The 16,298-nt window shown below is 36.2% G+C and overlaps 1 protein-coding gene across 4 annotated transcripts in view; it reads left to right on the forward strand.

The window, feature by feature from the left end:
* The window catches only part of PRDM5 (PR/SET domain 5), a 97,428-nt gene that overhangs the window by 72,872 nt on the left and 8,258 nt on the right, over positions 1-16,298 (forward strand). For 3 of the 4 annotated variants that reach the window (XR_012042484.1, XR_012042485.1, XM_072861565.1), the window contains exon 15: positions 13,172-13,276. Coding sequence is in view for 2 of the 4 variants with exons in the window: in XM_072861565.1 (XP_072717666.1) it covers positions 13,172-13,276 (105 nt within the window). In the remaining 2 variants the exon portion in view is untranslated. Of the gene's footprint in view, positions 1-1,212; positions 1,295-13,171; positions 13,277-16,298 lie in introns of those variants that run through there. The other variant, XM_072861566.1, reaches the window with a different exon arrangement.

Below are 16,298 nucleotides of genomic sequence, written 5' to 3' on the forward strand. Positions count from 1 at the left end.
CTCCTTCTTTCCAGCTGTTAAATCACTTTAAGAAGTGCTATAAAATCTTTTCTGTTGTTACTGTCCCATATTACTGTTTTTGCACCAGGAGAAATTTCATTACCATATATGTTCTCTATGGCTGTGAGTGGAGGAGTGGTAAACAAGACCAGCTCTGAAATAGTGCCAATTTTAATTTTTTCCTGATTTGTCATACAGTTTCAGTAAAAACAACAAACCCTCTAGCCTCTGTAGGAAAAAAAAAAGGGAGAAAAAAAGAATAAGCCTTTAGAGCCTGTAATGATGTATCTCAGTTGACTATAGTGATTTATTCCAAGTGATGATTTCTTCCAAAATGCATGCTCAAGAGTGAGGTTAGAGAACTTTACAAACATTGTTTGCATTGCTTAAAAGCTGTAAATTAACTGATAGTAGTTATTTAGTTATTTACAATAGGACTGCATATCCTACAGTCTTAGAAAATGCAGTACTTCAGTGGAGAAAACCTGTGCATTTTTTCTTGATAGTTGTGTATTTTTCTTGATAGTTGTATACATCAGTCCTAATTACCCACACAGTGCAGATAATAAAGCAGTCGGCTGTATTATGTTAACAATTTAAAAAACAAAAGTCATTTTGAAGTATTTTCTTTTTCATTTTTAATTGCACTGAATGGAAAACTTATAGTTGCTCTTTACCTGAGCGTAGTTTCTTGGGATGTTTCTTGCTCCTAGCTATGCTCTGGAACATAGTTAAGCACCTTAGTAGAGCTATTTTATTGTTGTTTGGCTGCTTGCTCCTACTTCTTCTATGTAGCTTGGTGCTTACATATATTCCCATACATCGTCATATTTTTCCTCTGTTATATGTAAGCAAAAAAAAAAAAATCTTTGAAATTTGCAGGCTGGCTCCAAAATGCTTCTATAAAATTGGACTGAAAGACAGACTGAGTACTTTACATTAATGTTGAAACAGGAGGAAAAAGAAAATACAATAATTTAAACACTGTTTATGAATGACAGAAGAACAATTCAACCAATGTTTGTTATTTAGCTAATAGGAAAGGGAAGAGTTAGGAAAAAAGATTTTACAGAGTGGAGATTTCTTTTTAATATACGTAGATGTCGTAATTAGACAGACTTTGTATTGCACTAAGAACATAATAAGATTTGATTTAAAAATGTATCAGAAAATGTTCTGCTATATCATGTGGTCAAAATATCGTCCTTGCAGAAAGAAAGAACTCTGTTCACACCAAATGCGATACAAGTGTTTCCATATACTTAAGATGTCACGATCATCTAGATCTGAACAGGTCATATTTCAGTTTTTCTTTTCTGTATGTGTGTGCTAAGCAGACTACTGGAAATCTTTACAGTTATACTAGAGAGTTAAAATATTCAGGCACAACATGATTTTTTTAGACCTTGGTTTGGGGTTTTGATTCTTTTTGCTGTCATGTTGTTTATATGCTACTCCTATTCCAAAGCTTCATAGTGAAGCTCATTTGTATATGAATGGCATTATATATTCATTTATCCCCCCAAAATATTTTTTTGCTTTGAGGTAATAAGAATCAGTATTGATAACGTTAACATTACTAGCTCATTTTGAAAACTGAAGTTTGTTATTATAACCTTGCTTCTCCCAAGTTTCCCTCTTCCTTGCGCTTCAACACCTTACTCGATGCCTAAATGGAACTAGATAGCTAAAAATTTTAAAGTCTTAGGAGGAGGAAAAAGTTGACTAGTAGTATTAATAAAAACAATGGAACAGAAAGCAAAGTTTATTATGAACTTTCACAGATTTTCGAGTCAGAAGGAGTGGTTATGCTGAGTCTGTTCTTCTGCAGAACGTTATCCATGCAGTACTGTAGGATAATAAGCTGTAGTTTAATTGTTCAGATGAGTACATATTAGCACAGGTATAGGGGAGTGAATATGTATTTTAGGTGGTGTGATTCAGACGTAAGTGAAAGAGAACAGAGTGGTGAAGGGAGTTTGGGTATTTGGAAGGAGTAAGACGGAAGAGGGAGAGAGAAAATACTGAGAGGTAAATTGAAAAGAGGTCATTATTTACAAGAGCACTCGTGTGCTTGGCAAGAATATGACGATTTATTTAATGTTTGTAGTAGGTTGATGCTTGTCAGGAATGTAGTGGTTGACATTCAGGATCTCATTAAGAGACATTGAAAAACTTAATTGAGCTTTGTGTCTTTGGTGGTGTTTATGCATGATTTTTAACTTAGTAGTGTATTGAGAGAAAAAAAAAAATCTAGAAAAATATTATCCAGGAAACAAACAAACAAAACCCCTTTTAGTAGAGAAAACAGCTGTTTAGTATGTAGGTGTTATAATAGTTTTATAATATCAAGATCACCTGCCTTGAGGTTTCTCTGAACAAAGGGGTGCTAGTAAAGGTGAAATCTGTGCACTGTCTGAGATGCAGAACTCTTGACGGTTTCTGCCATGTACTTGAAAACCAGGCAGGTCTGTCATTACTGCCTGAGGTGTTCTCTCTTTTCCTCTTTCCTACCATTTCATTCTCAAGCAGGTACATGCTACTTGCTGGACCAAAGGTGGGAATTCTCCAGTACTCTTGCTCATTGAGTCAGATTCTCTTCACTCTGTTTTGTAGAGGTGATTAAGAGTTATGGATATTAAGATGGTTTACTTTACAAGGCTGATAGCATAACATATTTGTATGGAGTACTGATAGTTGAATTTCCAGCTTTGAGCATTTCACATCTTTAACTGAGAGCAATATAAGCTGAACTAAAAATTCTGAGCTATTCATGTCTAAGTCTTTTTTGAAGTGAATGCGTGCAGTCACATTGTAGCACCTCTCTGGTGCTCGGGGTAGTTGTGGTCTAATTCTTCATTCTAGAAATCAGAGAATATGTGTACATTAACAAGTAGTACAATGCAGTAGTAGGTATGTAAAGTGAAACAGTGGTGATGAGGACCTGATGTTTATCTTGTATGTGTTTCAAGGATTTTACTGCAGATTATGTGTAGTCTGGTCCTATGGACTGAATGCACAATAGCACTCCCTGGGATGCATTAAACCTTCAGGTTTAATTTTTTCCAAAAGGAATCCAGGTCATGCAGTCCAAAACACTTTGGAAGTGTTCAGCAAAGCACAGTAACAGGGGACATTTGGGAAGTGTGCTTCAAAAGCACACACCTGATCTGAATATAAACACTACACGAGATGTATTCTAACTGTACTACGTAAGAACTCTTCCAGTGAAGAAAGATTATACCTGTGCAGAAGTAGCTTGAAACTCCTCAGCATGATACTAATTCACTATAACTTGTTCTGTGATCCTAGGACATTTAAACAAAGACAAAACTAAAGATTGGGAAATAAAAAATACAGTGTGTTTGCCAAAGTTTATTTTTGTCAGTTCTAAGAACAAGAAAAGCCAGTAAGTCACACTTGAAATGTCTCTTTTCAGGCATCCAATGTGTTGACTTTTCAAAAGATTGTAAAGATGTTGGCTATTCCCTTTCTTACCCTTTCCTACGCATACATTTTATTTTGAAATTTATTATTACATGCAAAATAATTATTCAAAGAATGAATAACAAGATGTATAAATCCAGAATGTATTTTTCTATCAGTTAAGCCTAGCAGTGTGGAAATAAACATAATCATAGCACCTTTCCTCACGGGCTATTCTTGTAAATATCTTGAAAAAAGAGTCTGGTCTTTTGGCCAGAAAAATTGTCAAGTAGCTTAAAAGTAGTAATATGACATTCAACAAGGAAAATGTCATTGTAGAAATTAAATCTAGATATATTTTACCAGTGGGATTAAATGCCAAACCTGATCTTGTGGATTAGGGACTGCTGGAAAAATCATTGTAGAAAGTTGATTAAAGTCTGGCAGCTGCTAAACTGAGTACAACCTGGGTGGCCACAGGTGTCAGCTCAAACTCTGGAGTAAACAGAGAAGGTAAGCCAAAACACCTACTGACAATGTAAGGAGAAGAAAATACCAACCACCTAATATTAAAATGTCACCTGAGTACTGATTTGTTTCTATGAAAGTAGGTACGTTTGGTTTATGGTTTGGTTTTTTGGTTTGTTTGGGTTTTTTTTGTGTTGGTGTTTTTGGTTTTTGGTTTTTTTTTTTTTTTCTTTTTTTTTTGTTTGTTTGTTTTGTTTTTTGGTTTTTTTTTGTTTTTTTTGTAATAAGAAGAAAAATAACAGCCTAAGAAAACATAAATGATAACCTCCTTGAAGTTCTTGATGAAATGAACTTACAGACCATATCAGCTTTGAGGAAATACATGCATACTTCCAGCCTTCGCAGTACAGTAAACTTCAGCTCTTTCCTAAGGCTTTATTCAGTGCCTGATATAATGTTACATAGTTTGAGCTTAAACCCGTAGAGAAATTCTTGTATGTTACTGCTATATAATTGTTAATGTTTGGAAATATGATCATTGATAGGTGACCAATGTTATTGTCATGTCAAATTGATGTTTTCATTACTTCTGAAAATGGTAGTTTTATGACAGTTTGTTTCAGTTAAATACATGGCAGTGATGGAAAACAGAAAGAGTAGAAGCCTTTTGCAAATGCTTTTTCATCACTTGGTTTGAATGTTTCATATTTATACTTTGAAGGTATAACAGATACATGTAATTTTTATAGCTTGTTTAAAAATCTGATTTCTGGTGGTTGGAAGGCTGCTGGCTGTAATGCTCAAATCGTACGTTTCTGAGGTAATATTTAAAAATTAGAGAAATTACAATGTATTAGTAGGTATATTTCTTTGTTTCATGCAAAAGTGCCTACAATTTAAAAATGCATCAATCTTTAAGTATGTTTAAAAAAGCCTCTCATGTTCAGAGATTATATTGTAAGAAATAGAGCAAATTAAGTGATAAGCATATTTTTGTAACTCTGCAACTGACTTTACTTGTCCACACTTGAAATGCTTGGCCAGCATGGGTTTTATTTTTTTTTATATATGTATACACACACACACACACACATACATATATTTATATATGTTGCATGGAACTGGTCAATAGCTTAAGCGTCCAGAAACTACATAACATCAACTGCAATCTATCAGTACTGACAATACTGCTTAGGAAGCTTTGTCTCCTATTCTTTCTTGTTAATTTGAAGCTGGGCAGCTTGGATGCTGTCAGCAGTGTAGCCTCAAAATTGCAAGGATTGGTGTGATCTAGTGGCCTGAGTATCGGATATGTTTTGAAGTCAACTCTTGAACTCCTTAATCTCCCAGTTAGTTTGTTAGTGGTGGCTGAGAGTATTAGTCTGAAGCTTTTATGAATATATCTGCATGGGCTGCAGTCATGTAAGTAACTTCAGGGCAAAGATATCCTTAGAAGCTAAGGCCTAAAGGCCTGACACAGTATGTGTGTGAGTTAGCCAACCTTGAGTTAATTTTGAGTTTTATTTATGAATTTCATGGGAATAGGTACAAGTCATAATAAGTATGGAAGCTAGGCAGTCTCCCGTCGAGGTTTTCTCTTCAAGTCAGTGTTTCAGCTTGCTGCTGGGATAGTACAAGAAGAAAACTGTCCTCATCCAGGTCCCGAGTTGAACAGTCTTTCCAAGGCACTCATTTGCAACTTTACACAGCCCCCTCTATTCTTTTTTTAACCCAGAAGATTATTAAAATAAAATAATAATAAAAAAATTAAAATGGAAGAACAATATTGACAATTGTGACGTAATTTCACTTGTTCTGTATTTCCCAGAAAATATTTGGGCTTCAGAAAGTTTTAAAAAAGGTCACGTGTTCTAGAAACAGCATACCATGCTATTGTCAAAAAAAAAAAAAAAAATTACATTGGGTACTAAATATAGTCTTCTATGCACATGGCAGTATGTAATGAAATAATATGAGGTGTTGATTGAATTTTGATTTTTTTTCACTATTAGATTTTCTGTATATTTCCCTATTGGTGAGACATGAGTGAGTTCCCAAACATCTGTCTGAGGATGATGACTTTGCCAGTGCTGTGGTTTCCTGGCCTGTGGAATCTGTGTTTGTACACAGAATATAGAAGGTTTGAATCCCACTGCACCTATATTTTCACGCTCTCTTTTTATGTAATGTTGACTGATCATCATCTTTTCCTCATAGAGTGAAAATGTATTTTTTTATATTGATACTGTTGTTTTTCCAAGAGCAGATCAACATCTATTGAATTTTCATAATGGCTGATAAAATAAACCCTCCTTCACTAAATCTTAGGGGCAGAAATTACTTCAGTGGTTTAAAACAGACAAAAACTTTACAGATTGTAGGTAGCAAAAAGGTGGAACTACTGTGGAAAATGAGAAGTTAATGGTAAAGTCCAGCTAACTGCATATACCAGAGCTTTTGAAGAAATATGCCTTTTTTCTTCTGGCAGGCATTTCAGTGAAGATGCATGTTTTTATTTTCATTACAAATGTCATTGCAAGAATTTCAGATTTTTTTTCAAAACTCCCCAAACTGAATTGAGAACTTTTCTAACAAAAACACCAGTCACTTCTAACAAAAGTGACTGTTTAAATTTGTGAAAATCCTTTCACAATTGTTTCAACAGGAAAGTTTCTGTGCCTGTTCCAGTTATTGGAAATATTTTTTAAAGGATTTTACTTCTCAGGTGAGGAAATGTTTACTTGTAAAGTGATTGTTTATTGAGTTTTAATCATTATAAGATTCAAATCCCTACTACTTCTGTAGAGTTGTAAATTCTCATCAGCCTTTGTCTTTCTGTGTCAACATTACTTCAGGAATTTAATGCAAGTCTGATATTTTAAGTAGGCCTCTGTCTGTGGGTGAGCCACTTGCTATCACTTCCAAAAACCTTCCAGTTACTGAGAGCATCTTGTTCGTTCTTGCACATTTTTCACACTTAAATACAAAACTGGACTCCATTAACTCGCACCATCTGTGATCTTAAGTGACTTAGCCTCTCTTCTCAACGGGGGATGTGTTGCTAGTGGTGATGACCTAGCAGAAAGTATCACTGGTGGTTTTTTCCTGACATTAATCAACTTAGTCTCTTTTTTAGGGCTGAAATATAACTAAACATCAGCTACATAAGCCACCCTTGTTTCAGTAGGCACTTTACTGTCTTTCTTACTGCACTATACCTCAATTCCCAGCCCTTCAATTAAGATGAAATCTGGTCTTTTAAAAAGAATTGAGCAATACATTGCATGTCACCACTTCATTGGTAGTGAAACTACCCATCGCTCTTCTTAAATGTAGAAAAAACCTGTGCATTGACACTGGAATTTGCTGAGGCTTAAAGGTCTGTTGCCGCAGCTGCTGTCTAACAGGTTTTCGTGTAAAGAACGACTCGCTTGGCCCTCAGCATGGTCTGACACTATCTGTGGGGGGTTTCTAGACCAAGCAGAAAGATCTCTCTGATTCCCTAGGACTTCTGTTACTCGTTCATCGCTGTTCTGCTTACCTTTTGATAGAAGTGTGCTGTTAGCAAGGCTGCAAGGTAGGTTGTGGGTTGCTTATGGGTATACATCATGAACCTGTGTTTGGCTGCCTGTGATTGGACTCTTTTCCGGGCCCCTGAGATCATGCTTTTCAGGCTGTTGTAGCCCTGAACCTTCAGTTCACATTCAGATGGGGTTTTTGACAAGGTTTTTGACCTGTTCTGGTCACCGTCTTTTGATACATGCTGTGTACAGCTGGCTGAAGAGCTCCTGAGCGTTGGTTTGAGGAACACATCAACATTAATAATTAGTGATAATTGAAGCAAAGTGTTACTGGTATGAGGAAAAGGTTTAAAACACACAAAGCAAAGGGTTTATGTGAAATATGCAAGTGTCTTAAACTTAACTTTGTTCCCTCAGTGCCTAAGGTACCCTTTAGATAATGCTTCCTGAAGTCTGTATTTGTCACTGTCACTGTCCTCCTGGTTTGTAAGAAGATAACACCACTGTCTTTTCTGCATTTTCAGATTAGCAAAGCTATAGGATTTCCAGGATTCTGTTTGAGAGGTCAGCTCTTGGTAGCTGCAAGCCTGACTAGTGTATTTTAGTGTTGTCTGGCTGGTCATGTTTGTTCATTCTAGGCCACATTTTTCCATTCTTGCTGATTCTTTTTTTAAAGCAATTTTTTTACTAACCCTGTGTTCAGGTGATAATGCAAATACATGTAGCAGCAAATGATATCTATTGAGTAATAGAAATATTTTCAAATTCTTCACGTAAGGTTTGAAAGCAGAGTTACTGTATCTACATCTCATGTGTAGGCATTATAAGACTTTCTCTTTGGGAGCAAAGGAAAGCTCTTTGTTTTAGAATAATGAAAGCAATTAAAAACAAGAATAAAAAAAATTAGGTGAACTAAAGGATGATCTACGTATTTTAAAATATTTTGCTATCGAAAATACAAGCTGATATTTTTCTTTAGCTCTGTGTTCCCTGTTGTAAGAATAAATATCACCCAAAAAAGTTCCATACCCACTGTTTCCCAAGGAGTTTAGGTTGAGACCTTTTCAGGCTTATTCAGGTTTTACCGAGAATCTTCATGTACGTACTGGGCCTTACTGCTCATATTTCCAAAATATGTCATGTTTGTCTCCAGATTTGTCTGTTATACAGATCTCAATTTGGTATGTCTTCAGAGAAGAAACAGATTGATTTTTGTTTTGTTTTGTGGTTGGTTTTTTTTTTTTTTGTCCTGTATCATTGCCATTATTAATGTCTGGCAATTTTCACACTCATGTCACAAGTGTAAATGTTTACATGTAATACAAGATTATGTTTAAATGTTTACAAGTAATATAAGATCTGATATGCTTTTCCTTGTTTCTCTGAACTTCTCTGAATGTTCAGTTTTCAGCATGTAGAAAATGTAGATCCAGCAAGTTGATAGTCATGTGAAACTTAACATGGTCAGTATGTCTTACCCCAAGATGCTAGTAATTTGAATGTATGCTTAGACGTATGAACATGATCTACGAGAAGAAACGTGCAATATGTGAAACTGAAGTAAATCAGAAGTAAATCTGCTGATTTCAGTAGGATATTAAAAAAAAAGGGCATAAGAGAGATTAGATCCTAGATAGCTCTGGGATTTTAAATATACTCTGTATGTCAATTAAAACCTAAGTGTTAAAAAGGATTACTGAGTAACGTTTCTGTAGTCAACAAGTTCACTTTCTGAGTAGTATAAATCTGCAATCACTGTAGTAAATGAATTCAACCGAAAAAGTAAAGAATAAGGTCTCCTGAGTGTGGGTTCAGCACAGTTTTAGCTTGCTCCTGCCACCTTGGAAAGAGTTACTAGAGCTGTTCTTAACTCTCATTTATTTGAATCTTGAGCTATGATTTATTTGGGTATAGTAGTGTCTAGATTATGTTTTTCTTCCTGTTGCTGTTAAGCTCATGTAATAGTTCTAAATTCAGATTTAAAAAGTAATTTCGAGATACTCCTACCGAAGTCATTCATGTTTTACCTGTGTAATCAATTTTACCAGGTTTACTGAAACAACCACATGCACCAGCGCTAAGCTAATGTACATAATATATTTATATTTCTTAAGGGAGATACAGTCAACTACAGCAGCAGTTAGCAGTTCAAATATTCGGCATTTAAGTATTTCCATCTGCCGTGGTTGCAGGACACTCTGTACACATGTTCTATCAATCTGTTAAAGGTGGCGTCAAATGGCCTCGAGAATTTGTCGTGTTCTGATGTCTTTCTAATACAAACCACAATTTGCATAGAATCCAAGGTAGTCATTTATTATTCAGCTATCCACAGACAGATGAAGTGTGTATCGCAGACACTGTTGTATTTGCCATAGTTGTCAAAATGTTGAATTCCTCTCAGTTTTAATGTAGTGAAGTGAAAATCATCAGAGATGGGAGCTTCTAAGTTAGCATAGCAGTCTTAGAGCGAAGCATCTTCCAGAATACCACGTCCCATTTGGGGTCTCCTTGGCCTTTCTTTGTTTAGAGGCAGGAAGGTTATAAATCCTGATTTACATATGTCTATTTATACCTGGTATACTTAAAAATGTAATATTAAATCACTGCAGTATCAGCTACATCCTGTCTCGCTCTCCCTGCTCCCTTCCTCATTTCTATCATCAATAAAACAAAACACATGTAATCCTTTGGCTTTGCTGCCACCGTAGTCATGGCCTGGCAGATGCTTTTTGAACAGAGGGTAGATTTATAGTACTAGCAGTTGCTAACTCCTCTGAAGTCAGACTTATATGATCTTCCCAATGACCTCCTGTTTTGTTGACAGTTAGCAGGTTTTTTCCTTTGCTTGATGTTTTGAATTTGTCCAACTTTCTTCTAATCTCATCATTGGTCCCTATTGTCCATTAACTTTCTTTCAGACTTATTGCTGTGGTTTTTATCTTTTTTTTTTTTTTTCCCTATTCACGTTCAGAGCAGTGGTGGTTATGCCAAGCCAACATCATCTTTTCTATGTTACAAATGTTGCCTTCTCCAAGTATTGTGCAATGGAAATTTGATATGAGGGGAAGAAGGGGGAGAGAGAAAAGGAAAGGCACAGAATGTTTTGCTTTGAAGAAATTAGTCTCTGAGAATGATGTCTTCTTCGAAACCGACAAAAAAAGTCTTTTTCTCTGGAGAGAAACTTAGGGCTGAGTTTTGCTCTGGACAACACTACCGATTTTACTGAAACGGACACAAATGTGAATGAAGGGCAGCTTAGCTTAGTGGAGAGAGAGGAGAAAGGGGCTGGGGTGAATCAGAATTTTGTCTGCTGAAGTCACTGGAATATACAGATGTAAGGAATCTAAAATTAGATCAAAGACAGCTTTAGATGCGTTTCATGCACTACATATGTGAATTTGAATACAAATGCCAAGGGGATGGTTAGATACACTCTTTTTTGCCACAGAGAATAATACAAATAGCCAAACAGATATTGGAAGATATTACAGCCCAGGTTTGTGACTTCAGCTTCCCAGAGTTTATAATGGCTCTTTCTCCAAAATGGAATCCTGAAGTCCATTTAACTCTGAAATGAGTATGATAATCCTAATGGAGTTAACTCTTCAGATATCTGAAGAGCAAGATGATAAAAAGGGAGCAAGTACACCTGGTACAGTTTGCAGTAATGAATGTTTTCATAGGTGTTTAAGATGTACACATCATCTACTTTACTTTGCACTTTCTGTGGAACAACCTACACAGAGAAAGGCTGTTTTCAGAGAACTCACAGAAAATGTGGTTTATGTTAACCACAATGCAAAACCAATTAAGGGGGTGTTGCAGAAACCTGCTTTTCATATGGCTTATTCGTACATTTCCTTAAAAATTACAGACCTGCTCCATGAAGTCTTTAGTCAGTCTAGCAAAATTCCCCATGACATGAAGTTTTTGGTCTAGATGATGATTTTTTTTTTTTTAAGATCAGCTCAGATCTTTTTTAGGTAATTTGTTATGTTTTACTTTTTACTGAAGAATAATGGAAATTACAAAATTAAGATAATGATGAAAAAACACAAAGATGATAAACATGTGTAAGGAGGATCTTGCACAGAAAGGCTCATTAGTGGCTTCCCTTTAGGCCAGTTTGATTCTATGCAGCTGGGCACCGTGTACACAGTCTGTGTCAGCAGAAGGATTTGTCTTGCATCATACTGAAATGTACATTTATTTACCTCATGATTTACTCAGACCTGAAATTGAAATTGCTGGAGAAATGCTTTTCCCTATGTACACAGCTTATGACCTGGTTTTGGTGAGCTAGAGGATTCCTGCCACTAAAAGTTGAGATGTTTCTGTCTATGACGCTGCCTCTTCTAGGAAACCTTATGGGAGGGTAGTCCATCGCAACTGGAGCAAAATGAAGAACCCAGTCTTCACCCCCGATGAGATCTCTGTACTTGCAAAGAGCTGCCCTAAAGAGAGAGCTTGGGACTTACCCACAGCAACACTGATTTATAGTTCATTGTGTTACTTGTACAGTTTATGCTGAGTACCTGGCAGGATTCAGCAATATATGGAGACCTGATTGTCCCCTACGTACTCAGAATAGGAATTCAATAACCAGAGAATTTCTTCACTTTGTAGCTTCAACACCTAACCTGAGTTGTTCCTTCTCACTTATCCTTGGATCCCACGTTATTTCCCAAAAGACCATTAAGACCAAAAGACTGCCTATTACTTGTTAATTCATGGTCTTAGCATTTTTATTGCCTATTGATTTTCACTCTTTGTTTTCAATCTAATTTAGTAAAAAATGTTTACTTTATTGCCTAAAATACTTATCTTAGAACTTAAGCATACAGAATTAGGGACCACAGAAAAAAGTAGGATGAGACTGAAATAAGTATAATTGTTTGATTCAAAATAAAGATGCCTCTAGAGCATCAAAATTTTAGTGAGGCAATGTGCAGTGCCAGAATAGTAACTTTTATATTTAATTAATTTATTTAAATGCTGTTTTACATACAGTTCTTTTGTAACTTCAGCAGAATAAAGGAGGAATTACACCTTATATAAAAGTTTCTATATTAAAGAAGAACTTCAAAGAGGAAAATCATTATAAAAAGTGGTTTTCTATACATATCTCTAATTATTTGATGTCAGTGAGCTTGCAACTTTTATAATATCATGTGTTACAGTAGCTGCTAACCAATAGTTCTAATAAAAATACAGATGGCTTGGTTGCCATCTGCACTTCTTTTGAGATTCTGCAATGAATATGTGATTAACCTTCTGTCACCACTTTTCACAATAAGTTTTTTCTCTACCACAAGCTTTCCTTGTACCTCCACTTTGTCCCTTCACCTCTTCCCCTGCCTGGAAACATGCTAACAAACCTGAGGTTTTTATAGACATCTTACTTGTCTTTATGCTTTAAGCTTTTGTGGAGGATAAAGGAAAGTACATTGGAATTTTACGTTTCTGTACCTTTCACATTACGAAAAACAGACTCCCAAAATGGCTGGGTTTGAAAGACTGGAACAGATAATTAATTCATAAGTGGGTGTTGAAGTGGAAACTGTCAGGCCACAGCTTTCCCAGCTTTCACTTAATAATTTGAAAGTCATTTTCTGTTGTTTTCACTGACTGTAATCCCTTAGAGAGAATATAAAACTTGCACCATCCAGCATGGAATTCCACTCCTTTAATGACTTGGGCTCTGTCTTGACTCACTTTCACTCACTTTCACTCACTGTTGTCATTTCATACAGGAAAAGCCGTACCAATGTTCAGAGTGTAACAAGGCTTTCAGTCAAAAGCGAGGCCTAGATGAGCACATGAGAACCCACACCGGAGAGAAGCCGTTTCAGTGTGATGTGAGTTGGTCTATCCCTTTGTCTTCTTGACTTCAGTGCAGCAGCAGGACTTAATTGCAGCGAGACTACGGCCTTGCACCTATTGGCTGTGGCATAAAGTTACACTTCATATGGTCTTTGATTGCCTAACTAGTGAAAGACCATTCAGGGAACTTTATGTACCCTCTTCAGTTGCCAAGAGCGTTGCACACCCTTTTATTTTATGGTTTTGGATCCCTTAAGAGTTATTTTCACCATTATTAATGCAATTTGGATGTTGCAAGTTACAAATTCATGCTGGTTGGGTTCCCGTATAAATTGTATGACAGTTTAATAGTTGGAGATTAGCTTATACAGGAAAAGGCATTTAATTCATTACACGGAATCTGAATGCTTCTGATCTTGTTGAATGACACAAATATGAATTCAGAATTTCCAGTTTCTGTTTAGTGAAATCTGGTCTGATATTTTCAACATCTGTTCATAGTTATGTTTTTTTAATTGTTCAATGAAGAAATCGTGGATGCTGTGTATGCTTGCAGCACTGAAATGCAGCATATCATATTACGGTTCATAGATCACTGTCAAATACCTTTCATTCAGCATACCCCATCCTGTGTACAACGCATCTCAGCTTTTGGAAGGTAGGTGGGGAGGCTGAATGTGCAGAAACTGTTGGAAAAGAATGTTTTTCAGAATTATCAAATGCGAGAATTTAACTTGGTGTTCGAAGATTTAGAGAAGGGCATCAGAACAGGGTATAGAATTAGTACAGGTGCTTTGTTTTGTGATACTAGCTCTTAATGAACTAGTCACAAGGGAACCGCCAGCTTTCAGTTATATCCTGGATGGCTCAGTCTGAACAGTTGTAAATTTTTTCACAAATTTCTAAAATTACATGCAAAAGTAGAATAACCACTTGGCGTGAAAGTCACAAGGGTCTGTTAATTGATCTGGCTTTTAATAAATAATGTGGTGACATTTCATTGGGAATAAAATTTATTAATTTAATGAAAAATTTCAGCTACAATATTTTGCTGATGTCTACAAGTCAGGAGATTTGCTGTATTCTTTTGGGTTAATCCCAGCCTGGCTCTAGTACCTTGAGGATTTCTCTAATTCGAAATCATTGTCAATAACTTTTTCAGGTTTCAGATTGCTATACTGTTTATCAGCTGTTGGCTAGCTTGCAGTGTAAATGCAATTTTCCCACACTGTGGATCCAAGATTTGCTGGTCTTGGTTTCACAGTGTGCTTTTTCAGACCAGTTTGGGGTGATGGTTATATTTTATTCTTTTTTCTTTAATTGAAAATAGGAGCTGTATGAAAACACACTTTCCTGCTTCAGCTATTCCTTCAGTTTTCCTCATTAATTAGATAGAACTGTATTTTCCCAAATCATAATATTGCTAGAAACAGCTGTAATCTGTGTCTAGTCCTAGTCCTTCTCTGAGAATTTTTATGTACCTTCATTTACTGGAGATTTTTTTAATACTTTAAATTACTGCCACGTTTCACCAAGATTATTCTTCAGCACTAGTCTTTTGCTAGCTGCATGTTGCAGAGATTGCTGACTTTTCGGGGTTTGGTCATAAACAGCAGTTGCCTCTACTATTCATTCATACACTCTTCAGTTGCCCAGCTCCCTACCATGGTCTGCTGCTTAATGCACACTTGGAGAGTGTTGAAAGTTTTGTTTTCGATAGTTACGCCTTATTCCATCAGGACTCCGCTTCGGCAGACACTGGGGACACAGTAAATGTCACCCAGAGCAGACCATTCCTCCAGAGCTGTCTCGCACATTGCATGTTACCAGATGTTTCAGCAGAAGTTACAGGAAAACCAGTAGTGGACAGTTACAGAAAAATGTACCTATGGGAGACATTTATTGTTGGCTTCCCAGTAAAGATTGCTTTTTACACTCAAATATTCTCACTTACAGTTTTTTATCCTGCTAAAGATAGCTGTAGATGTTCTCATTATTTTCCTTGTAATGACTTGAGTGGTAATTTATGGCAACAACTTCCACAAATTCTTAACTGTGGAAAGAGATTTTTGGGGAGGGGAGAGTGTGTCAGGCTACTGCAATGGAATTTCAATAACTGTCCTTTAGTTCTTTCCGTAACAGAAGGGGTTAATAGCTAGTCCATTCATTGCTGTACATGTGCCACGTTCCTTCTTAGTCAACTTCTCTGAAGTTGTTTCTCTTTCCAGCACTTTGCATGACAACTTCCCATGTTCATAGTCGTTTTTGTTACTATTTTCTGAATTTTTTTCCCCCATTTCCATTGCATGTTTTAAGGGGTGAAGGCATACTATTGGCATGCCCTTACTCATTAAAGTAATTGGAAAAGTCCGTAAGTCCAATGTCCAGACCTACTAAGAATCCTTTAAAGGTGAAAAACAGGCTATTTTTTCAATGATTAGCATACTCATAGATGTAATCATACATGAAGCCACAATGAAAGATGAAAGTCTTAAGAGGATTGAGGGTTTTGGTCTTGTTTCCTACCTGGCATTAGAAACAGTCATAGAAAACTATTCAGCTCTTTCTTCCAAATAACATATTAACATTTGCTGACAGAATTTTCTTTGTTTCTTAGTATCATTAGCATTTATGAACAGGAATTGCCTTCAGTGCCAAAGAACTGAAGAAAGAAAACTTTTGGCTATTGAAAAAAACCCGTGTATTTTATGGGCTCAAGAATAGGCTTCACTTGACAACACACCTCTCCCCACCCAATATAAACTATTACTTACCAATTTTTTTGGACTGCATTTTTGCTTTAAATAGAATTTTTTTTTTCCAGAATCAGAAATAAAAGCCATGTTTTCTCTTCCTTGCTCACTCTCCTCTGTCTCAGGCATATGGAACAGACATTGTGCTACATGTACAGGATTGTGCTACATGTAAACATAATCCTTGTACCCCGTTTGGTGAAGGTGCTACAGTTTATTTATGTGGCTATTTCTGTGTCTTATCAGTCAAAAAAAGATTTTCAGAACTGACTGTTAATGACTCAAAGCTCTCACATCCCACTGA

This window comes from Ciconia boyciana, chromosome 5 (assembly GCF_034638445.1).
Source record: "Ciconia boyciana chromosome 5, ASM3463844v1, whole genome shotgun sequence".
In the NCBI taxonomy this organism is placed as follows: Eukaryota; Metazoa; Chordata; class Aves; order Ciconiiformes; family Ciconiidae; genus Ciconia; species Ciconia boyciana.